The sequence below is a fragment of the Lynx canadensis genome, chromosome B2, assembly GCF_007474595.2.
Source record: "Lynx canadensis isolate LIC74 chromosome B2, mLynCan4.pri.v2, whole genome shotgun sequence".
Lineage (NCBI taxonomy): Eukaryota > Metazoa > Chordata > Mammalia > Carnivora > Felidae > Lynx > Lynx canadensis.
In genome coordinates, this window is record NC_044307.1 from 37,532,314 (window position 1) to 37,557,154 (window position 24,841).

The 24,841-nt window shown below is 36.7% G+C and overlaps 1 protein-coding gene across 1 annotated transcript in view; it reads left to right on the forward strand.

Annotated features, from left to right (window-relative positions):
- Window positions 1–24,841, forward strand: part of DNAH8 (dynein axonemal heavy chain 8) — a 310,125-nt gene that overhangs the window by 40,012 nt on the left and 245,272 nt on the right. The window contains 9 exon segments of the mRNA XM_030314553.1: window positions 4,975–5,051; window positions 6,364–6,463; window positions 7,061–7,180; window positions 8,771–8,906; window positions 12,099–12,286; window positions 14,762–14,842; window positions 15,251–15,367; window positions 16,170–16,289; window positions 23,186–23,321. Of these exon segments, the coding sequence (XP_030170413.1) occupies window positions 4,975–5,051; window positions 6,364–6,463; window positions 7,061–7,180; window positions 8,771–8,906; window positions 12,099–12,286; window positions 14,762–14,842; window positions 15,251–15,367; window positions 16,170–16,289; window positions 23,186–23,321 (1,075 nt within the window).

A 24,841-nucleotide genomic window follows, 5' to 3' on the forward strand; every position in this document is an offset into this window, starting at 1 on the left:
CTTTCAGTTTTTGAAAGTTAGACTGTTTGATATTTAAGATATATTTTAGTTATTGTTTATACTGTTTGTCTAGTTGGGCAGGGTGGAGTTTGCTCCCAAAATGCTTTAGGAGTTGCATCTTTATAGCAATGGGAATTTGTGGGTTTTGAAAAAAAATATTGCTTATTTTTATGATTTATTTATTTTTAGTTTTATTAGTTTATTTAGTTTATTTAGCCTTTTAGTTTTGTTGATTGTTTCCTTCGCTGGGCAGAAACTTTTTAGTTTGATGTAGTCCCAATAGTTTACTTTTGTTTTTATTTCCCTTGCCTCAGGAGACATATCTAGGAAAATATTACTACAACCAATGTCAGAGAGATTATTATTTTTCATCTATGATAAGCGTACTCTTTAATCCCCATCATCTATTTCCCCCATCCTCTCACCCACCTCCCCTATGGTAACCATCAGTTTGTTCGCTATAGTTAAGAGTCTGTTTCTTGGTTTGTCTCTCTGTTTTTTTTTCCTTTACTCATTTGTTATGTTTATTAAATTCCACATATGAGTGGAATCATATGGGTGTTTGTCTTTCTCTGACTGACTTATTTTGCTCAGAATCATACTCTCTAACTCCATTCATGTTGTTGCAAATGGCAAGATTTCACTCTTTTTTATGGCTGAATAATGTTTCATTGTGTATATACCACATCTTCTTTATCCATTCATCTATTGATGGACACTAGGGCTGCTTTCATAGTTTGGCTATTGTAAATTATGCTGTCATAAAGATAGGGGTGAATGTATCTTTTTGGATTAGAGCTTTTGTATTTTGGGGGGTAAATACCCAGTAGTGTGATTACTGGATCATAGGGTAGTAGTATTTTTAATTTTTTAAGGAACCTTCATGAATTTTCTACAATGGCTATACCAATTTGCATTCAGCAACAGTGCAAGATAGTTCTCCTTTCTCCATATCCTGGCCAGTAGTTGTTATTTCTTGTGTTTTTGATTTTAGCTATTCTGACAGGTGTGAGGTGATAGCTCATTGTGATTTTGATTTGCATTTTCCTGATGATGTGTGATGTTGAGCATCTTTTCGTGTATCTGTTGGCCATCTAGATGTTTTCTTTGGAGAAATGTTCATGACCTCTGCCCATTTTTTAACTGGATTATTTGTTTTTGGATCAGTTCTTCATATATTATGGATACTAACCTTTTATTGGATATGTCATTTTGCAAGTATCTTCTCCTATTCAGTGGATTACCTTTTAGTTTTGTTGATTGTTTCCTTCGCTGGGCAGAAGTTTTTTAGTTTGACGTAGTCCCAATAGTTTACTTTTGTTTTTATTTCCCTTGCCTCAGGAGACATATGTAGAAAAATATTACTACAGCCAATGTCAGAGAGATTATTGCCTGTACTTTCTTCAAGGATTTTTATGGTTTCAGGTCTCACATTTAGGTCTTTAATCCATTTTGAGTTTATTTTTGTGTATGGTGAAAGAAAGTGGCCCAGTTTCATCCTACATCCTGCTGTCCAGTTTTCCCAACACCATTTGTTGAAGAGACTGTCATTTTCACATTGTATATTCATTCTCCCTTTGTCAAAGATTAATTGACCTTATACTTGTGGGTTTATTTCTGGGTTTTCTGTTCTATTCCATTGTTCTATGTGTCTATTTTTATGCCAGTACCATATGTTTTCATTACTCCCTCTTTGTAACATAACTTGAAATCTGGAATTGTGATACCTCCAGTTTTTTCTTTTTTAAGATTGCTTTGCCTATTCAGGTTTTTGTTTTTGTTTTTGTTTTTGTGGTTCCATACAAACTTAAAGGTTGTTTGTTCTAGCTCTGTGAAAAATGCTCTTGGTCTTTTGATAGGGATTGAATTAAATTTGGAGATTGCTTTGGGTAGTATAGACATTTTAACAATATTTCTTCTAATTCATGAGCATGGAATGTCTTTCCATTTCTTGGCATAGTCTTCAATTTCTTTCATCAGTGTTTTATAATTTTCAGAGTACAGGTCTTTTACTTCTTTGATTAAATTTATTCCTAGATATTTTATTGGTTTTGGTACAATTATAAATGGGATTGTTTTCTTAATTTCACTGTCTGCTGCTTCATTATTGGTATACAGGAATGCAGCAGATTTCTGTGCATTGATTTTGTATCTTGCAACTTTACTGAATTTATTTATCAGTTCTAGTATTTGTGTGTGTGTGTGTGGAGTTTTTAGAGTTTTCTATATATAGTATCATGTCATCTGCAAATAGTGACAATTTTACTTCTTCCTTACCAATTTGGATGCCTTTTATTTCTTTATGTTGTCTGATTGCTGTGTCTAGGACTTTCAATTCTATGTTGAATTAACGCAGTGAGAGTGGACTTGTTCCTGACCTTAGGGGTAAAGCTGTCAGTTTTTCACCATTGAGTATGATGTTGTCTGTATGTTTTTCATATAAGGCCTTAATTATGTTGAGATATGTTCCCTCTAGGCCTACTTTGCAGAGGGTTTCTTACCGTAAATGGATGTAGTACTTTGTCAAATGCTTTTTCTGCATCTATTGGAATGTCATGGTTTTTATCCTTTTTCTTATTGATGTGTTGTATCACGTCGATTGTTTTGGAAATATTTAACCAAGTTTGCACCCGTGAAATTGATCCCACTTGATTGTGGTGAATGATTTTTTAAATATAGCATTGGATTCAGTTTGCTGATATTTTGTCGAGGATTTTGCATCTATATTCACGAGGGATTTGGCCTGTAGTTCTCTCTTTTTTGTGTGTGTGGTGTCTTTATCTAGTTTTGGTATCAGGGTGATACTGGCCTCTTAGAGTCATTGGAAGTTTTTCTTCCTTTTGTATTTTTTGGAAAAGTTTGGGAAGAATGGGCGTTAACCCTTCTTTATTATTTTTATTTTATTTGTTTGTTTATTTATTTATTTATTTATTTATTATTTTTTTAATATGAAATTTCTTGTCAAATTGTATTAACCCTTCTTTAAATGTTTGGTAGAATTCATCTGTGAAGCCATCTGATCCTGGGCATTTCTTTGTTGGGAGATTTTTGATTACTGGTTGAATTTCATTGCTGGTAATTGGTCTGTTCATATGTTCTTTTTCTTCCTGCTTTAGTTTTGGTAGATTATATGTTTCTAGGAATTTATCCATTTCTTCTAAGTTGTCCAATTTGTTGGCATATAGGTTTTCATAATATTCTGTTACAGTTGTTTATATTTCTGTGGTGTTGGTTGTTATTTCTCCTCTTTCATTAGTAATTTTTGTTGTTTGGATCCTCTCTCTCTCTTTTGTAATTAGTCTTGCTAGAGGTTTATCAATTTTGTTGACCTTTTCAAAGAACCAGCTCCTGGTTTCATTGATCTCTTTGATTGTTTTTTAGTTTCTGTATTATTTATTTCTGCTCTAATCTATATTATTTCCTTCCTTTTTCTGGGTTTGGGTTTTATTTGTTCTTCTTTATCTAGCTCCTTTCACTGCAAGGTTAGGTTGTGTATTTGAGATTTTTCTTGCTTCTTGAGGTAGACCTGTGTTGCTAGACTAGATTCCCCTCTTAGGACTACCTTTGGTATATCTTATATTTATATGATTTATTAATAAAGACTATATATTATAAAAGCTTTCCTGTAGCCTAGGTACAAATTTTAGCTTTCAGTAAATTTAGAGGCCATCTTAAATTTTTAATATTTTGGGGGCACCTGGGTGGCTCAGTTGGTTGAATGTCTGACTTTGGCTCAGGTCATGATCTCACAGTTCGTGGGTTCAAGCCCCGCATCAGACTCTGTGCTGACAGCTCAGAGCCTAGAGCCTGCTTGGGATTCTGTGTCTCCCTCTCTCTCTGTCCATCCCCTGCTCACACTCTGTCTCTCTCTCTCTTTCTGTCTCTCAAAAAAATAAACATTGAAAAAATTTTAATTTTTAATATTTTCAAATAGGTTTCAATGTTAAAATTTTCTTCCCTTCCCAAATTTTGATTAATAAACATAGCCTATATTAGTAGACCATAACAATTTATAAGTGAGAGTAGTTTGCAAAGGATACTTCAGTTCCATCAGTTGAGTACCAGGAGTTTGGAGTTCATTGCTAGGGATGGTGGGAGTCTTGGAAAAGTACTTTCTTCTTCTTGTTCTTCCTTAATGTCACCAAGAGGATTCTTAGAACAGTAGTGTTGGAAAATGACACTTGTTGACCCTGTGGGTCTATATGTCATTACATTGCTCTACCAATATGCTTAGAAATTTAAATGTTCCAAGAAATATGCTTAGTAAGGGACATTCACTCTTATAAATCTCTAGGTTAGTCATATCCCATAAATAATGAGTAGAAAATGCAAACAAACCTCATATTTAATTTTAATTTTTCTAGTAGCCATATGAATAATAGTTAAAAGAAGCAAGTGAAATTAATTTTGATAATACACTTTTCCCAACCCAACAGAATTCAAAATATTACCATTTTAACATGTCACCAAGGTAAAAATCTTTGGGGGGAACCTAGGCGACTCAGTAAGTTGAGTGTCTGACTTCGGCTTAGGACATGATCTCATGGTTCATGAGTTCTGGCCCCATATTGGGCTCACTGCTGTCAGCACAGAGCCCACTTTGGATCTCCCATCCCCCTCTCTCTCTACCATTCCCTTGCTTTTGTTCTCTCTCTCAAAAATGATAAAATCAGAAAAAATTTTAAGATAAAAACCATTGAGATATTTTATATATTTTTTGTGTGTAGGTGTGTTAAGTCTTTAAAATCTAGTGTGTATTTTACTCTCAGAGCACATCTTACTTCCAAGTAGTGACATTTCAAGTGCTCAGGAGCCACATGTGGCCACCATACTGGACAGTGCAATTCTAGATGCTTAGATGGTAGGTATGTTTAAGGCAACTTTGATTCTATAGGAAAATCATTAATTGTTGCTAAACAAAAAGAATCTCTCCCTAATGCCCCAAATCAATTGAATATTAATATTTTCTTTTAGATACAAATACAGGCATTTATGAACAGTACTTTTGGAAAAATCTTGTCTTCTCAGCAGGCCCTTCAGCTTCTTCAAAGGTATTTATAGTGCATTAAGCAGTATAGTTTCTAGGTGGGATAACTTTGTATTTGAAAATACAATTTCAAATAAGATATTTTTGGAAATCTCTCCTCCGTAAACTTTAAGACTTATAAACATTAATCTTTAAATTGCCATTAAATAGATTGGTAAAAATTTGAAATATAGTATGATATTTCTCATTGCATTTTTTGAAGCAGAAAGTCTTCCAATAAGAAAATGAAATTATTTCACATGATTTTTCCTCCAGCTGGGTAATATATCTGAAGTTGATTTCATAGATGTTATTGGAAAGGGAACAAATAATATTTAATTCTGCATACTGCAAGGATTTCTAGAAGTGAAGTTATCAAAGGGTAGCAGATCCTCAAAGTTCTCATTTTTCCTCCGGAGTGCTCCTGCTGCTTCCTTTTCCTCTATTCCTGACAATGGTGCTCTCCTAAAGGGCAGGGCAGCCTGGACTGGATGCCATTTCCTTTGAGTTCAGGGGGGGCTCATGGCTCATGTTAGGGATCCTTCGGGAATGCTCCCCTGAGAGCCAGTGCATCTGGTTTGGGCCCAGCTTTGCTATATAGCTCCACATCTCTCTAATGTTGGATCATACCAGTGAGACTTCACCTCATGAGACCAGTGAAAGAGTCAAAACAGACAGAAAATGAGTTTGACAAATGGTAATACTGTACAGACAGATGGCAGCACCATTTTCTTTTTGATTTCTCTGTCTCTGTCTCTTTCTGTGTGTCTGTCTTTCTTTTTACCCATAGCACACTGGTGTTAATTCACTTTCTTATCAGGATGTTATTATCCTAGTATTTCCTGTGCATCACTTAGTCTGAAGGCGGAAGTGATATTTGGCAGACAGATCATTGTTTTGATTATGGCTATTTGGAATTATGTGAGCATTACTGTTGTCAGAGGGATGCTCAGTGTGTTCCCCTCCATCTTTGCTAAGTCAACCCTTGCCCCCCATCTTTTCATTGTCAGTTTAAATGTCCTTTTCTAAGGAAGTCTTTCTTGCCTCGCCAGACTTGGCTGGGTTCCCTTGATATATGCATTCCTGGTCCCCTTGTAATTTAAATGATTTTTTTAAAACATAGCTCTTGACTAAGTCTACATTTTCCATAAGATAACTGGAGGCTCCAAGAGGGCTGGCTCCACACCTGTCTTGTTCCTCACTGCATCCCAGGACAGTGCATGAGGTCTGGCATGAGTATTTGTCAAATGAGTGAATGAATGGATTTTTAGGATGGCAGCAATTCTTAAGTATGTTTCTCATTGACTTTTTAATTATTCACCCTCACTCACTTTCAGATTCCAGAAGCTGAACATCCCCTGTCTTCAGTTAGAAATAAACCATACCATCAAGCGTATTCTTCAGTATTACGTGGCTGAACTTGAAGCTACAAAGAAGGCAAGGTCATGTTTATAAACAGAGTGGTACTTTAGTACAAAAAAAAAAAGTATTCTGAAAGTATTGCCCTTATTATCTGAAGCCAAGCTTTTCAAAATGATCCTTTCACTGCTAAGTACCTCTGATGTGCCCCTCCAAATGTGGGAAGGTGTTGACAGTGTATGTCATTGGACAGCCAGATTTACATCCCTATGCTCTTAAGAACAGGGTTTGTTTGTTTGTTTTTGTAACAGCATTTATGTGTGTGTTGGAAAGCCCATTTAAGTTAATATTTCTGTGTAGAGAAATATGGGCTCTGGAGAATATTGTGACAGATATAATGTAGCTTATTGCTCCCTTATTTGAATATCTCCTTAAAATTTGGGATAAAATACAGAAAAAAATATACATGTAATGGGGAATGAGGGTTTAGAGAGAATTAAATGTCATATATTGGAAACATCGTAGTTTCTGAGCCACAGATGATCTCTAAAGTGCATTTACATATTTATTGACTAGCTCCTATACATAAAACATGTGAGTGCAAATGTATTGAATATCTTTTGCCTTTTCCATTGTATTGAATTTTAAACATCAATACCGTATCTTTAATTCCAGCTTTATCATTCTCAAAAAGATGACCCGCCTCTGGCTCGCAACATGCCCCCTATAGCAGGCAAAATACTTTGGGTGAGGCAGCTCTATCGCCGGATAAGTGAGCCCATCAACTATTTCTTCGTAAGCCAGTAATTCCATTTACAGTATGAGGATTACAGTAGTTTTAATAGAAGATGTATATTTTATCCTATAACGTTTGTGTCCAATAAAGTCGTGAGAGCTAACTAATTCTTTCACTGGCAAAAAAAATTTAGTTTATAAATATGCCTGAGGGTGACCAAGCCAATTCCTTCATGTTTAGTAGATAAGCTCACTTAATTGCAGTTAATCTCTAAGGGGGAGAATCTTATAACTTTATGGCTTTTAGTAATAAAAGATACTTTATCAAGGCTTTTAAAGAGTCATTGTTTTGAAAATAATAAAAGTACAAGCATAATCCTGAAGCTTACTTCTCTGTGTGGACAGATATGTCACTGACATATATAAGTGGAAGTGAAGACAGTCTTAGAGAGTATATTCCTTTTTAAAAAAATTTTTTAATGTTTATTTATTTTTGAGAGAGAGAGAGAGAGACACACACACACAGAGCATGAGTGGGGGAGGAGCAGAGAGAGAGAGAGAGAGAGAGAGAGAGAGAGAGAGAGGCACACGATTTCGAAGCAGGCTCCAGGCTCTGAAGTGTCAGTACAGAGCCTGATGTGGGACTCAAACCCACGAACCGCGAGATCATGACCTGAGCCGAAGTCAGATGCTTAACCAACTGAGCCACCCAGGTGCCCCAGAGACACTATTCCTGAATAAAGAATTGAGATCTAGAGCAAAGTATAATGGAGTATATGCATTCTCTGTGTCCTTAAGATTATTAGATTTCTGAAAAATCCCAGGATACTCTTAGGTCATGTTGTCATTTTGAAATTGCCAGTTTGTCTTGTCTTTGTTTTTTGTGTGGTTTGGTTTGGTTTTGTAAAGAGACAGAGTAACAACGCAGAGTTGGCTTGCTTCGGGTGGCATCTTATGCCTAAATACAGAAGGAAATAACTACCAAAAATAGTCTTGCAGTAATTTTAGTATTTAAGCATTTTTGGATATTAAAATTTTTATTGTTGCTGTTTGACTGCTATCATTTATTTTACTGTTCTCACTATTTGTAAAAATATTAAAACGCTGGCCTTAGAGAAGAGGCCAGGATGGGGACTCCATTGCTGATTGACTCTGCAGTGAGATTGCTGTGTTTTTGACATCTGTGAGTCAAAAAATAAGGCTTTCAGTTTTTATGTAAAGAAATTTGGTTTTTGTTCTTTGATATACAGTTACTTTTTTTTTTGGTGCTGGAATTTGGGGATTTTCCCTGATATTCACAGCTCAAGGAAAATCACTCCATTGTATCTTGCCCAGAAAATTGGGAAGGGAATAGAGAATTGAAAGCAGAGGCTCTCAGCCTGGCTGGCTGTAAGGCTAGATAGACCTCTCTTTCTTCTTAAATCCTTTATTTCCTTTTCTAGTTTTCCCTTTCTGCTGGTAATGTTTCTCTACTTCCATCTTTAGTTTGTATGGCTTTCCTCACCTCTATTTTACTCTGAAGCAAAATCTAAGTTGCTAACATAATTAATTATTTGATGACATTTTAAGTACCAACAGCTTTATGATTTGGATACAAAAACAACCAACAATCTTTTAATTATAAATCTTTTTTTCCCCTTAAAAAAACAGAAAAATTCAGAAATTTTGTCAAGTGCAGAAGGTAAAGCTGTCATTCGTCAGTATAACAAAATTTCCTATGTTCTGGTGGAATTCGAGGTGGTCTATCACACAGCCTGGGTCAGAGAGATCTCGCAGTTACAGTATGGTGTGTATAAGACTATGCAGTGTCACTAAGGAGGGGGTGTTAGGTGATTTTGAATGAATTCATGGTTCTGGAGAATTTTTACATCCCTTTAATGCAACATTATGATGGTCATATTTAGCTTTGGGAATGATACAATTATATCTTTTTAAAATACAATTGTTTCTTTACAGTTACTAAATAATATTCTGATTTTATAAGCAACAGTTGCCATCACCTTAAAGTTGATATACTTAGATTGTGACTTCACACTAAGAAACAGTATTTAAAAGTAAATATCGAGACTCTTCATAGATAGTTCTCCATAGATTTAGGGAAGTTTTCATCTTCAATTTTATCATGTTGTAGATTCAAATCTCAGTCCCAATCAGGGGAGAAAGAATGGCAAGGAGGGGTTGCATTCCTTAGAAGAAGGAGGGAAGGAAGGAAAAAGGAAAGGAAGGAAGGAAAGAAAAGAAAAGGAAAGAAAGAGGGAAAGGAGGAAGGAAGGAAGGAAGGAAGAAAAAAGAAACGAAAACGGAGAAAGAAAGGCGGAAGGAAGGGAGGAAAGAAAGCGGAAAATACCCTCCCTCTTCTTCTTCTTCCTTCCTTCCTTCCTTCCTTTCCTTCCTCCCTCTCCTTCCTTCTCCTTCCCTCCCTCCTTTTTTCCTCCCTCACTTCCTTCCTTTCTTTTTCTATAACGGAATTTTACTTCACTTTGAGCTCCAGTAGATTCACAGTATTAGGGCTATGTCTAGGTACCTCTGAGAGGTGCCAAGGCATTGGGCAGAATTCACTGTGAAGCAGAGGAGGGCTGATTTCAAGCCATCATCTGTCCATACGGGCATGATCTGGGGTGTTGTTACTGTGTGGGCTCAATTGTTAGGCGGTCCAGGTTCCTGCTTTGTCCCATCTTAGCCTTCAGCTTTATCCATAACCTTGATGGAACCCTGACTGTAGTCCCTGATAGAAAGGTCTCTCCTTCCATGCCAGGATCTCCACCCCAGCAGGGTATACAGAATTGCAGGGACAGGAAGCACAAATCCTGCAGTTGGGTCCCTGGGAGTGATGGTACGAGTGGCTGCTCTTTTCCTGCCTCTTGGTTCCTGACCCATATATTTTAGCTATTGAAGACACCTCACCATTACAAGCTATTGATTCATTCATGCCTGTGTCCTGGAGGACGGGGCCCCAACTCTGCAGGCTGTCTTCCCCACCTGGCCCCTCAGTTTAGCTTTTAATAAGCCACTTGTATCAGGCCAACTGTTTCTGGGTAATGAGTACAGTAGGACCCTATGGAGGCAGGGTCCATAGAGGCAGCTAAGAGCAACACTCTCAAAGGAGCTTTAAGAGAAACTTAAAATTCACATTCTGGAAAAGGGCAGAAGAGAATTGTTAACTGAAGAATGGAGCATGTTCTATTTTGCTTGTATAATACCATACACTTTTCTACTTTTCTTTTTCCCGGTGGTTTTTCCTCTTATTGGCACATGCTCAAAAACAAGTTCACCACTTACCAGTTCCATAAAGCTCCTTGTTCCCCCAGCAGAAAATAACGTCTTCCTACTCCAGAGTCCTCTATATGCTTTATCTGCTGTTCTTTCTCATGACACTTACTGCTTTATGGATCTGTCTTATCTCCCCTACACATTCGAAGGGTACTCTCTATGTCTGTTTCATCCTTGTAACCTTTAAATAACAGTGATAGCTGACACTTATATAGTTCTTACCATGTGCCAGGCTTTGTCAAAGCACTTTACATATGCAGCTTCCTTTTAAGCCTCATGGCGACCCTATGAGGAACTATAATTATCCTCATTTTATAGAAGAGGAAACTGAGGTACTGGGAGATTAAGCCCCTTGCACAAGATTATCACACAGCTAGGAAATGGCAAAGCTGGGATTTAAATCTGCCTTTTCCTATGAAATGGAAATAAATTGTGAAGTGGAAATAAATTGTTCTGCAAAGTTTCTTGTTGTATTGATGTGGCTATATTTAACAATATAGGAACTCAGAATAATAATTGGGGATCTGGTGTTGGCCTCTTTTAGATGGTTGCTCTATAAAGTTTAATGAAATGCCACTCAGTTCTGGAGCTGACTTTCTGGCTGTCATTATTCTTAGCGGTCTCGCTGACCATTTTGTCCTTTCAAGAAAGCTCAGTACAGACTTAAGGAAGATAGATTTCATTAGATGAACGTTCCAAGGTTATTTTGGAATTTACTTGGGAGGATCAATGATTTCTGGCCCAATTTAAAAAAGATTCCAAACGAATTAAGTAAAATTTTTAGTTGAAATCCTCATGCAACCAGCAGCATTAAGAACCATCTCAAGACTAATTGATGAATAAAAGTCAACTAACTTCAAAGGGCTATACAGACTATTTTATTTTACTAGAAATTCAATGCAGCCACATTCTATGAAGCAATGTGAGGCTTGGAAGATACATAGGGAATTCTCATGGTAGTAGTGTAATTTAAGCTAGCACATACTCGTCTAGAAGTGTGTTATTATTATGCCTCTAGAAATAATTCAGGTTAGGATAACAAATAAGCTATGGCTACTCACCACTGACCGGGATTATTTATTTCAATTCATAATAAAAAGCATGCCTGAAAATTCCTATGTATATGAATGATATTCAGGTAGTAGTTTCGGCGTAGCCTAAAAAAGTCTTCCTCTACAACCTAGAAGTTTACAATGTCATGGTGTTTAATAAACATTAATTATTGATACTGAACTTAGTTACTAGAAATTCAAGATGGAGGCTTAGTTCAGATAAGCCTCTTTAAAGAAGCAGTTTGGGGTTGTGAGAAAGAGTTCATTATATGAGGTGTGTCATATTTTGTAGCGTGTACTCCTTCCATTTCTCTCACAGGGGTTAAATCACAATCCATTAAAATAAACTACATTGCATTATAGCTTTCTTAGATCCACTCACAAAAGTATTGCAGTTCATAGCACGAAGACTATATGTTCTTCGTCCATTTTTATCTCTCTGGATCTGATTGTATGGCTTTGCAGACACTCTGCATTCATTTATCTGAGTTTTGAGCACTGACCACATGTCAGATGCTATGCCTTAGCACCTAGGATATCCAAAACTATTGTTCTATTAAGAAGTCAGTACCCAGTGGAAAGACAGGCATGTAAACATGGCTGGAAGCAGGAAAGAAATCCAAAAAAAACTAATGCCAATAATCATTTATTTGTAGCTTTACAAGCCACACTTTTTGTGCGACACCCAGAGACGGGGAAGTTGCTGGTTAATTTTGATCCCAAAATTTTGGAAGTTGTTCGGGAAACTAAGTGCATGATAAAAATGAAGCTGGATGTACCAGAAGAGGCAAAGAGATTGCTAAAACTGGAGAATAAATTGAAAGCAGATAAGTTGCATTTGCAGGTAAGATAGATTATATTTTTAAATTGTTTTTGAGGGAGTTTTTTGTTTTGGTAAAAGAAAAATACATCACTGGAGTTGTGCTGATGTGATATTGAGGGGAAATTTGTTACTACGTTGATTGTTCATTTTTCTTCAGTTTTATTGAGGTGCAGTTGACAAATAAAATTGTAAGATATTTAAAGTGTGCATCATGATGATTTGATATACATATACATTGTGAAAGTATTCCTGTCATCTAATTAACACATTCATTACCTCATATATATATATATATATATATATATATATACCTCATATATATATATACCTCATATATATATACCTCATATATATATACCTCATATATATATATATATACATACCTCATTTATATATATACATACCTCATATATATATATGTGTGTGTGTGTGCGTGTGTGCACACGTGCGCATATATATTATGTATATTTGTTTCTTTTTTTGGTGAGAATGTTTAAGTTCTACTCTCTTCATAAAATTTGATTATATGCTATAGTGTTATCAATTATAGCCACCATGTTAATCATCAGATCTCAGTCCTTATTCATCTTTAGCTAAACGATTGCTCCCTTTTACCAAATTCTTCGTATTCCCTCACCACCCCCAGCCCCTGGCAATCACTTTTCTGCTGTTTTTACAAGTTCAGCTTTTTTAGATTCCACATGTAAGTGGCATCATACAGTATTCGTCTTTCTTTGTCTGCCTTATTTCATTTAGCATAATGCCTTCAAGGCCCATCCATGTTGTTCCAAATGGCAGGATGTCTTTCTTTCTCAAGGCTGAGTAATAGTCCATCGCATATATATACCATATTTTCTTTACACATCCATTTATTGATGGATGTTCCCATCATCATTGTAAATAACATGGGAGTCCAGATATCTCTTTGAGACCCTGATGTGGGAATTGCTATATCATATGGTATTTTTATCTTAAAATTTTTTGAGGAAACTCTAGACTGTTTTTCATAGTGGCTGCACCAATTTACATCCACACCAACAGTGCACAAGTGTTCCCTTTTCTCCATATCCTGGCCAACACTTGTTATCTCTTGGGTGTTTGTTTGTTTGTTTGTTTTGAGAATAACCATTCTAATAGGCGTGAGGTACCATTTCACCGTGGTTTTGATTTGCATTTCCCAGATGGTTAGTGATAATTGACTACCTTTTCATGTACCTATTGTCCTTTTGTGTCTCTTCTTTGGAAAAATGTCTATTCAGTTCCTTTGCATGTGTTTTAACTGGATTGTTAGTTTTTCGCATTTTTGTTGTTGTTGTTGTTGTTTTTGTTGCCATAGGCTGCCTTTTCATTTTGTTGATGGTTTTCTTTGCTGTGCAGAAGCTTTTTACTTCGATGGAGTGCCACATGTTTATTTTTGCCTTTGTTGCTTATGCTTTGGTTAAATCCAAAAATCACTGCCAAGACAGCTGTCAAGGAGCTTACCCCATGTTTTCTTTTTTAGAGTTTTACCGTTTCAGGTCTAAAATTTTAGTCTTTAATCCATTTTGAGTTGATTTGTGTGTATGTGTTTAAGATAGGTATCCAGTGTCATTCTTTTGCATGCGACAGTCTAGTTTTCCCAATACTATTTATTGAGGAGACTGTCCTTTCCTCATTGTATATTTTTGGCTCCTTTGTATATTCTTGCTTCTTTGTAAATTAATTGGCCATATGTCAGGGATTTATTTCTGGGCTCTTTATTCTTTTCCTTTCCTTTCCTTTCCTTTTATTTTATTTTATTTTATTTTATTTTATTTTATTTTAAATTTCAATATAGTTAGCATACCATGTTATATTCCCTTGTTTCTTCTTGATAGTATTAAAATACTGATGTGAAAACAGAATACTGGGAATATAAAAGGTGGAAAGGAGTTGATAACTTTGAAACTATTAAGGAAACATTGAAACAGCTTAATATTATTAATTTGGGGAAGGATTGATTGGAATCCTTATTTCCCATCACACCCTGCAATAAATTATGAAATGGCCAAAAATTGATCATTACGGTTCATCTCTAAAAAATATCTAAAAGAAAATATATAAGCCTATTAATTCTGATTGTGCATACATTTATTTTGATTCAAGAAAACAAGTGTGACATCAATAATAAGTATGCTTTCATGTGTTCCAGAACGGGGAAAAACTTATAATGAGAGACATCTTGAAAAGATAATTATCCATGCTATTTAAAATAGCATAAATAGAGAAAGGTAATTAAATAGTAAATATGAAAAATACAACTCTAGAAAGCTCCACTGACTTGCTCTTTAAAGGAGATGCTAAGGTAATTTACAGGTGAGGAAAAAGTATGGTAAATTAATATAAATTTAGGTGAACGGCCTTAATCTTGGCAGGACCATGAGGAAACAGGTATAATGACACCTTCCTGGTGTGAATCAAAATATGACTTGCTTTAAAATAAATTAAAGTAAAACACACCATTTTGACTTTCAACAGGGTCTTCTGCAGTATTATGATGAGTTATGTCAGGAAGTGCCTTCAGTGTTTGTCAATCTGATGACCCCGAGAATGAAAAAGGTTGGTAATGCCGAAGGTTTTATATTGATTTCCCTGGTGTTTAAAATTAGATTCCCGTTCCACAGATTATGGATTTTATCTATTCTTGCCTAGATCCGCTATCTTTCTAGTTCAACATTATAGCTCTATTTCTCCTATAGAATGATTTCTTGTCAACAAGTTTTGTTGCCTTTGAAAAACAACTAAATCTAAATAACGAGCACTTTCTAAGAATCCATGATTCTTCATGGACAGCCAAAGGTGATTAAAAAACAAAGTCACCTTTACCAAGTATAATGGAGAGAAATAAAAGTAAGGAAATATAACCTATAATATTTCCAGGTAATAAAAAGAAAGCCTTTTTAAGTAAATGCAAATGTTGTTGTTAATCATGGAAGCTGCTATGTTTTTTTTCTTTTCTTTTTCTAGGTGGAATCTGTGTTGAGACAAGGGCTCACAATATTAACATGGTCATCTTTAACACTAGAGAGCTTCTTTCAAGAAGTTGACTCAGTTTTGGATATGTTCAATCAACTTTTAAAGAAGGTATGATAAATACATTTTTTAACTACATACATTAATACTCAGGCTATAAATAATAGTTTGCTTATCTATGAAAGCTATTTAAAGGATGTGACTCTTAACTAAAAGGACATCTATTGAGTTAAAAAAAATAATGCTTTATGTTTCTCTAACTGCTTTGGGGCCTTTTCATGCAGAGTTGCCTTGTTTTTGTCTCTGAATTACTTGCCTTCAATATGTTAAAATGGTAGTTCAACTCCACAGTGTAGTTTAGAAAATGGAATAATTGTAGACTGTGGAAAATGGCAAAATGGAGTGCTTAAATATTAATACATCTAATGTTAGTTAGATGAGGCATTCACCTAATGGAGACTGTGTATTGATTTCTGACATCTTTTCTACATAGAACATGCATACCTTCTTAGATGTGCTTTTCTCTGATGACAGCAGGGTCAATAGACAAAACTCAGAGGCTTGAGAGTCAGATAAATCTAGGTACAATGATCTGCCTTTTGCGTTCCTTCCCAGGTTACTTTGCTTATCTGAGCCTTTGTTTCTTTAGCTGTAAAACTTGGGTAGTAATGAGTCATGGGCCAGAAGAAGGATTAAAAGAGATAACGTATATCAGATTATGACATATGTTGCTGCTCTATAAAACTTTAGTTCCACGTCAAGCTTTCTTTGTAAATGTACTCCTACAATTTCCACCAAATTATCTTGGCTCAGGCCCCAAGTTTCAAGATACAGCCCTCTAAATTATTTTATAACTCAAGTACATCTTGGATGAAAGAAGAGTTTTCCTCTCCATGTTTTTTCTTCTTGGTAGATCAGCGACTTGTGTGAAATGCATATTGATACAGTTCTAAAGGAGATAGCCAAAACTGTGTTAATTTCCCTGCCTGAAAGTGGTGCCACCAAAGTAGAAGATATGTTGACACTCAATGAGGTATGCATTTATGTGTTATATTTTAATCATAGAAATACTGGCTCATATACTTAAAATGCGAATTTATAATCTAAACGTGGAAATCTCTGTTAGTAGTATATAGACATCCTTGCTTTTTTGGAAATCCTCAGATTCAAACACTTACAAGGCTTCAACAACTCAAGTCCATGGCCACACCCTAGATAGGATCTTACTAATATCCTCAACCTCATGCTGGGGTTTCCTGGGGTTCCTTCCGTCAGTGGTTTACTGCTCTTCCTCCTCTGTGTTTACTCCCAGGGCAATATCGACTACCTCTTGGTTTTGACTACCACATCCTTGCCCTTTAAGCCACTCACAGAAATCTGGGAGTTATTTGGAGTCCTTTTCACACTCCCATTTCCTACCTCCAGTCAGTCTTCAGGCTTCAGGCCAATTGTCTTCAGGCCAGTTTTTGCCTTTTACTCCAAGTTTGCTTGAATTAATTGCTTCTTCTTCTCCATACTTACTACCCCTTTCTTAGGTCAGGCCCTTAAGGCTCATTTTGAGTTTAGTGCTTGATGTTATGATCTGACTGGTCTCTCTTCTCTATATCTGGCTCCATCATGTCCATTCTCCACATTGCCACCAAATCTGATTGTGAAACTTGTGATCTTAAATCCTTCAACCAGCAGTGGCATCTAGTCTCCATAGGACAAAACCTAACCTCAGCATCACATTATAGTGAAATTATTTGAGTATCTATGTATTCTCCATTGGCTCAAAATTACAAAAATAGGAACCCTAACGGTCTGGCACATAACACATAGCACACATAACACAATCTCTCCTAGAAGTACTCACTTTACATCTTGAACTGGACTCTTTTATTTCTTGCCTGCCATGTGCTTCTGCTACACTTACTCTGCTGGTTGGGGTCACCTTGCTAGTGTCCTTTTCAAGACAACCAAGGGTGCCTCTGTCTCATGGGCTCCAATCCTGCCTATGGGATACAGGGCCCTTTGACCCTGTTGCTATAGAAATTCAGCTTCTTCTTTCCAGGACACCTCTTCATGCCTTTAGGGGTTTGGATAAGCCAGCTGGCCTCTTGCCTCAGGACTAATTAGACATGAGTCAGCCCCTTCATCCCCAAATTCTAGAGGACATGGGTCAAGTTCTCTGAGTAGTTATTTTGAAGGACGCTACACTTATTTCTACCTGATCTCTACCGATGATTAAGCTTCCTTTCTATAATCTCAAGATGGGCAAAGGGCTAATGGTTGCCTCCCCTGCTACCATTTAAGAATTCACTTCTTCATAATATGTAGGACCTTAAAATCATTTGTTCCCAGCACTGGGACCTTGGCTGTAACAGAGACAACACTAAATGATCCATTTTTACATCCTGTTCTTGGAGCATGCAAATTTAAAATGATTGTGTCTTCCTGGCTATTCGTTCCATCATTGTTAAGCTTTTTATCCTTGAAGTTTATTGTGTTTGACATTAATGTAGCTACACTGGCTTTGTTCGGTTATTATTTTCCAGATATATCTTTTTCTATTCTGTTTTTTTTCAACCTTTCTGGGTTCTCCTATTTTAGGTTTTCTCTTATAAAGAATATTTAGCTGGATTTTGTATTTAATCTCCTGTAAAAAAATCTATCATTTTTTTTTTTACAAATTACTATATAAATTTAATACACTTCCAGTCAGAATTCCTATACAATTCTTTTCATAAATTGTATTAAATTATATTATTTTAAATTAATTAATAATGAAGAATAGGTAATAAAAAATGAAAATACAGAAACCCATTGTAATCAAATTAATATGGCATTAACAGAAAAAAACATAATTTAGAGGGACAAAATAAAGAATCTAGGAGAAAAAAAATCACAATAAAAATTAATACGTGTCAAAGATAGTATTTTTAGTTCAGTGGGGAAAATGATGGATTATTTAAATGGCGCTGGCACAATACACTGTTTCTCAGGAAGAAAATATGATTAGGTGCCTGTCTCTCTTTTTTAATTATTGAAGTATAGTTGACATACAATGTTATGTTAATGTTTCAGGTGTACAACATAGTGATTTGACAATTCTATACATTACTCTGTGCTCACCATAATAAGCACAGTCACCATCTGTCACCATACATTATTACAATATCATTGACTATTATGCTATACTTTACATCTCTGTGACTGATTTATAACTGGTGGTTATAATTCCCGTCACCTATTTTGCTCATCTCTCCAGAAAACAAAAGCACCAGTTTGTTTTCTATATTTATGAGTCTGTTTCTGTTTTGTTCTATTTGTTCATTAGATCATTTGTTTTGTTTCCATCCATGTTGTTGTAAATGGCAAGATCTCATTCTTTTTTTATGGAGGGTAATATTCCATTGTTTATATATACCACATCTTCTTTACCCATTTATCTATTGATGGGTACTTGTGTTGCTTCCATGATTTGGCTATTATAAATAATGCTGCAATAAGCATAGGATGCATGTATCCCTTTAGATTACTGTTTTTGTATTTTTTTGTGTAAATACCCAGTAGTGTGATTACTGGATCTATTTTTAACTTTTTGAGGAACCTCCATATTGTTTTCCACAGTGGCTGCACCACTGTTTGGATTTTCACCAGTGGTGCAAGAGGGTTCCTTTGTCTCCATGTTCTCACCAACACTTGTTTCTTGTGTTTTTGATTTTAGCCATCCTGACAGGTGTGAGGTGATATCTCATGGTGGTTTTGATTTGTGCTTCCCTGATGATCAGTGATGTTGAGCATCTTTTCATGTGTCTCTTGGTCATTTGTATGTCTTTTTGATGTTAAGTTTTTCCATCTTTTTTCAGTGGAATCCTTCAGGCTGGCTTCTATATTTTTAATATGACTCCAGTAGTTTTTGAAAGCTTCCTTGCTTTCTGCAACTAGAGGGTACCTTATGCTCATCTTGCACATTTCCTGCCCCAGATCTGGGATCACCCATTTCTCTAGTTAGCCCTCATGCCTTTCCATGTTACCAGTGGAAAATGGTACATGGAGATCACAATCTGGGTCCTACGAAAGGCACTCATTTTAAACTTTTAGTCATTCCTTATAGTATTATTTCTACATCTCTAAGTAATATACTTGGGGTGCTGTTTCTTGAGTTAGCAAATTTGCACATTATTTTCTTCCCGCTTCAATAAGTGAGCATTTAGCTTTTTGACCCTATCCTCTGTCACTCCTCTCTTGTCTTCTCAATATAGTTATAAAATTATTTTTGGTTAAACAGTGATGGTAAGTAGCAACACTTTATTATGCCTGTGTAAATATCAGCCAATGCAGAATCAAGTACTGTACATACATCTTTTCTTATACAACTTTTTGTTTTCCCTAGGGTTCTAATTGCCTTTCTTTTCACATTTTCCTTCAAATACGCTATTATTTCAGAGTCCCATTTTTCTCCCAAGAGACTTCCTCTCAGAGACCTCTGAATTCCTGTTTCAACCTGAGTTGATTACTGTCCAGCTCAGCTGCAAAATTATAAATCCAAGACTCTTCCCCCATCTGCTCTTTTTACTGGATTCCATATTATTCTATGAGGGAGAGCCCTTCAGATTCCATAATGATCTTTTCTCAGCAACTGAAAATTTCCAAAGAAGTCTCCTGTTTCCTGCCCCAGGGGCTAGGGGTAATTTCTTGCCTGCCATTTTCTTCTCACTCATCCTAGAATCTCACTATATGTATGTACTTCATACCAGGCCCTACTTATAAACAAACACAATTAAAAGGGGCAGGGAATACCTATATGGATGTCCTTCTTTTTGTTCCACTTATAATGATAATCATCTTCTATTGGTATGTACCTATAATTGTTGTGACACAGTCAACTGCTCAGTGGGGAAATATTCACACTTACCAGATCGAATTTACTTTGAAAACATGAACCAAGAATTTTTATATGCATAGAAAGAGAAATAGATCACACAAATCAGGGAAATTGGGACAGATTAAGTGTGAGTGGGTGTGAATGTGGCAATTGCATTGACATCACAACAGAAGAAGTTATTACTATTAGATAAGTGTTAAGTCTCCAAACTGCAGGCAGAGATACGAGAGGTGGAATTTTGAAGAGTGTTTTGCCAGTCAGTATGCCCCACTCACTTGCGTCAGAGGTATCTAAGGTCTAGTGATATGTGGGCTGCCTTTCCATCAGGTAGGCCATTAATAGTGAAGGCAGAGTAAGATTTAAAATGACCGGGAAAGTCTAGTAATACTCTGGACAGAATTAAGTTTTGGAAACATGCACACATAATGCTAATGTTGGGGGGGAGGAGGTTAGTTTGGGCCAACCAGTGGTTTCAGACCATATTTGGGAACCAGGGATATTTGTAGTCATTCAGTGGCTTCAAATTGGATCTTTTGCTCTGTGACGCTGAGGCTGGGACTCTGCAAACTACATTTATCTTTGGCCAGCTGGCTCCCTTTTAGGTTTTGCCAATAGTGCTGCTAGAAGAAGGATAGAGGAGAGAGAAGGGACTTGCTCTTTCCTGTTTTTCTTCCCGTTCCCAATACAGTCAGACGGCCTCTCTTAACTGGCAGTGGCAGTTAATCCTAGGTTCTAGCTTTTTCCAGTCCTTCCAGGACCAGCTTCTTGTGCTTCTCATATGTACCAACACCATGACGTCTCTCTCTGAGCTCCTGAGGCAGTAGCACCAACTGGGCAGTTCCCTCACTTCCCAGCTCTAGGTCTAAAAATTCCAGCCTCTTGCCTTTGCTCTCCCACTCCCCAGGTATGGGAGCTGCTTCCTGAAGTAACTCTCTGTGTGACCTTTGCATCCCTTTTGCCTTTTTTGGTCCTTTAACAGTTCTTTCACCAATTGTCTATATTAAATCCTCTCATTCTGTCGGTTAAAATAGCTGGTGTGGCATCTGTTTTCCTGACTGAACCCTGACTGACATATCTGATTCTTGATAGGTATACAAATGGAATAGAAAATCAGGGAAATTTGATTCAAGTTATGATAGGAAAACTGGTAAATACATTAAAGGTTGTTAAAAGTCATTTCAACAAAATCACCTTGGCTCCGTAGAGACAGAAAATAGATTAGTGGCTGCCAGATGGGTGATGAGGAGGGACTACTAATGGGTATGGGGGTTCTTTGTGGGGGGAAATGAAAATGTCCTGGAATTAGATAGCAGGGATGGTTGTACAATTCTGTGAATATACCAAAAACCAATGAGTTGTACACTCTACAAGGGTACTTTTTGTGCTATTACATTATGAATTATATCTCAATTAAAAAAAGAAAGAAAGAAAATCGTTTTGACTGTCTTTCCAGTCTGTCCCTGGACTTCCCCTCAGTATTTCAGTCTGTTCTTCTCTGAGTTCTAAGAATGGTCCATGGAGAAAGTTTTCGACCTCTTTTCAAAATCTAGGTCCTCCAGATGGGCTCTAGATCCCACACCTCCTTGCCCTCCTGGCAACCTTCCTCCCCTAGTCTTCTTCCCTCTCTTCTAGATCTTCGACTTCGTCCCCTCCACCGGACTCCTCCCCCTCACAGTGTACTGTGCCGGATTATCTTTTCCTGGCCAACAAACAAAAACCTTACCACACCTCCCTTCACTTCTCATTCACAACCAAACTTCACCAGCTTCTCGTGCATGCTGTCTTCACTTCCCCATCTTTCAGTTCCCATCTCCATTTGCTTTCCTCCAATTCCTAGCTTAGGTGATTTCTGGCATGGATTATTATTGGTAATAACTTTATGGAGATGTGGTTCACACACCATGCAATTTTACCCATTTAAAGCGTACAATTCAAGGGTCTGAGTTTATTCACGGAGTTATACAGCCATTGCCACAATTTTAGAACATTTATAACACAATTTCATCTCAACCTCTCCAGCCCTAGGCAGCCACTAATCTGTTTTCTGCCTCTTTAGAGTTGTTTGCTTTCCCTGCTTATCTGAAGTGGCTCTTACCACTGGCATTCCAGTGTTTACCACTGTGGTGAATAAATTGGGAAGGGTGGAATGCTCCCATTTATTTTTCTCTCTCTAAAATGTTATGGACATTGTAGACATGTCAAAAGGTCTATTCAGTTTTATAGACCAGTTTTCTTTTCTGAATTTAACTAGTTCTCAGCTTCTTCCCAAAGCCTATTCGAAAAGTTCAGAAAGGCAGAGCACAGACTTTTAAATCAGACAATGCTGGTTGTAAACTCCTATGTTTCCCACCTGCTATGTGATTTTGGACAAGTTACTCATTCTTTCTGAGCCTCAGTTTTCTAATTTGTGAAATGGGGACAATAATATTACTCATCTCAAGCAGTTGTCATTTAATTAAATGAGTTAATACACATAAAGCTCTTAAATTGATGCCTGGCATAAGCAAGCACTGTGCTCACTTGCTCACTTAAAAGCCTTATCTCGTTTGAATCTCAAAGCAACGCTTTGGATTGTCTTTTTAAAAACTTCTCATTTTCAACTTTTGACATCATTATCTCTCCTGTCTTTCAGCTTGCTTGCTTTCTTTCTTTCTTTCTTTCTTTCTTTCTTTCTTTCTTTCTTTTTTCTTTCTTTCTTTTTTTAAGTACACTCTACCCCTAACACAGGGCTTGAACTCATATCCCCAAGATTAAGAGTTGTATGTTCTACCAACAGAGCCAGCCAGGCACCTCTGCCTTCTTTCTTTTCACCATATAAATGTGAAGGTAGATGTTTATGTGTGATTGAATCAGATGAGTTTTTATTTTTCTTTCCTCTTTTTCTTTGCTTGGGCCTTACCAGGTATGCCTTTAGCCATTGAGAGTATGGGATCTGAAACATTATGCTATTGGCAACTATCTCTAGTTATTTTCAAGTGCTGTTAATTATAGTTTTATAAATTAAGTTTCACAGTATTTTTAAACATCTGTAAATTAATAGTCATTGCTTTATTTAACAGACATACACAAAAGAATGGGCTGATATCCTAAACCACAAAAGTAAGCATGTGGAAGAAGCTGTCAAAGAACTTATATTAATATTTGAAGCTATTTATGAAGTTAAGGACAGTGGGAAAACAGCAAAACCGTTACCAGGTAATTTTGCTAGTTCTAAAGTTTGAATTGAAACAGTTATAGATATGTTTTCAGGTGGGTGCCTTCTGCTTAGCAGGTACCAAGATTCCAGACTCCCTGAAGGAAAGCATGTGTTCAGCATACACTGCATCATTTGCAGAAACTGCTTAGGCACAGTGAAACTGTGCAGAAACTGCTTAGGCCCTTTTTATATCAGCTAGAGAATAGTGGGAATCAAGACCAATGCTGCAAGCAGTCTTAGGCTTGCTATTGTTAATCTCTCTCTGTCTCTCTTTGTTTCTTTCCAGTACAGCATTCTAAAATGTCTGGAGACATTTTTAGTCATTGTGCATCATGGGGAATATTATTGGCATCTAGTGGGTAGAGGTCAGGGGTGCTGGTGACAGCCCTACAGGGCACAGGACAGCCTTCAATAACAAAGAATATCAATAGTGCTAAGAATGAAATCTTGCCATTTGCAACAATATGGATGGAATGGATGGAACTAGAGTGTATTATGCTAAAGGAAATAAGTCAGAGAAAGATAAATGTCATATGGTTATATTCATATGTGGAATTTAAGAAACACAACAGATGAATATAGGGGAAGGGGAGGAAAAATAAGATAAAAACAGAGAGGAAGGCAAACCATAACAGACTCTTAAATACAGAGAACAAACTGGGGGTTGCTGGAGGGAAAGTGGGTGGGGATGGGCCAAATGGGTGATGAGCATTAAGGAGGGCACTTGTTGGGATGAGCACTGAGTGTTCTATGTAAGTGATGAATCACTGAATTCTACTCCTGAAACCATTATCACACTATATGTCAACTAACTTGGATTTAAACAAAATTAAAAAAAATAGTGCTGGGGTGCCTAGGTGGCTCATTCTGTTAAGCATCTGACTTCAGCTCAGGTCATGATCTCACAGTTTGTGGGTTCAAGCCTTGTGTCAGACTCTGTGCCAACAGCTCAGATCTTGGAACCTGCTTCGGATTCTGTGTCTCCCTCTTTCTCTGACCCTCCCCAGCTCACGTTCTGTCTCTTTCTGTCTCTGTCTTTCAAAAATAAATAAACATTAAAAAAAATAGTGCCAATGGGGCTCCTGGGTGGCGCAGTCGGTTAAGCGTCCGACTTCAGCCAGGTCACGATCTCGCGGTCCGTGAGTTCGAGCCCCACGTCAGGCTCTGGGCTGATGGCTCAGAGCCTGGAGCCTGTTTCCAATTCTGTATCTCCCTCTCTCTCTGCCCCTCCCCCGTTCATGTTCTGTCTCTCTCTGTCCCAAAAATAAAATAAAAAAAGTTGAAAAAAAAAATAGTGCCAAGGCTAAGAAACTACGAGTTTAAATAAGTATTGACAGCATGGTTTCTTTTTCTTTTTTCCACTTAGTTTGTCTACTTAGTTTAATTAGCTTTCTTCAGAAGTGTCGAAAACCCCAAATATCAGCTTATTAAGTTAGAGTATTCAAAAGGTAAACACATATTTTAGAAAGATAATATGTAAAATGCTCTTAAAATTTTTTTTGAGGGGGTGAGGGGCAGA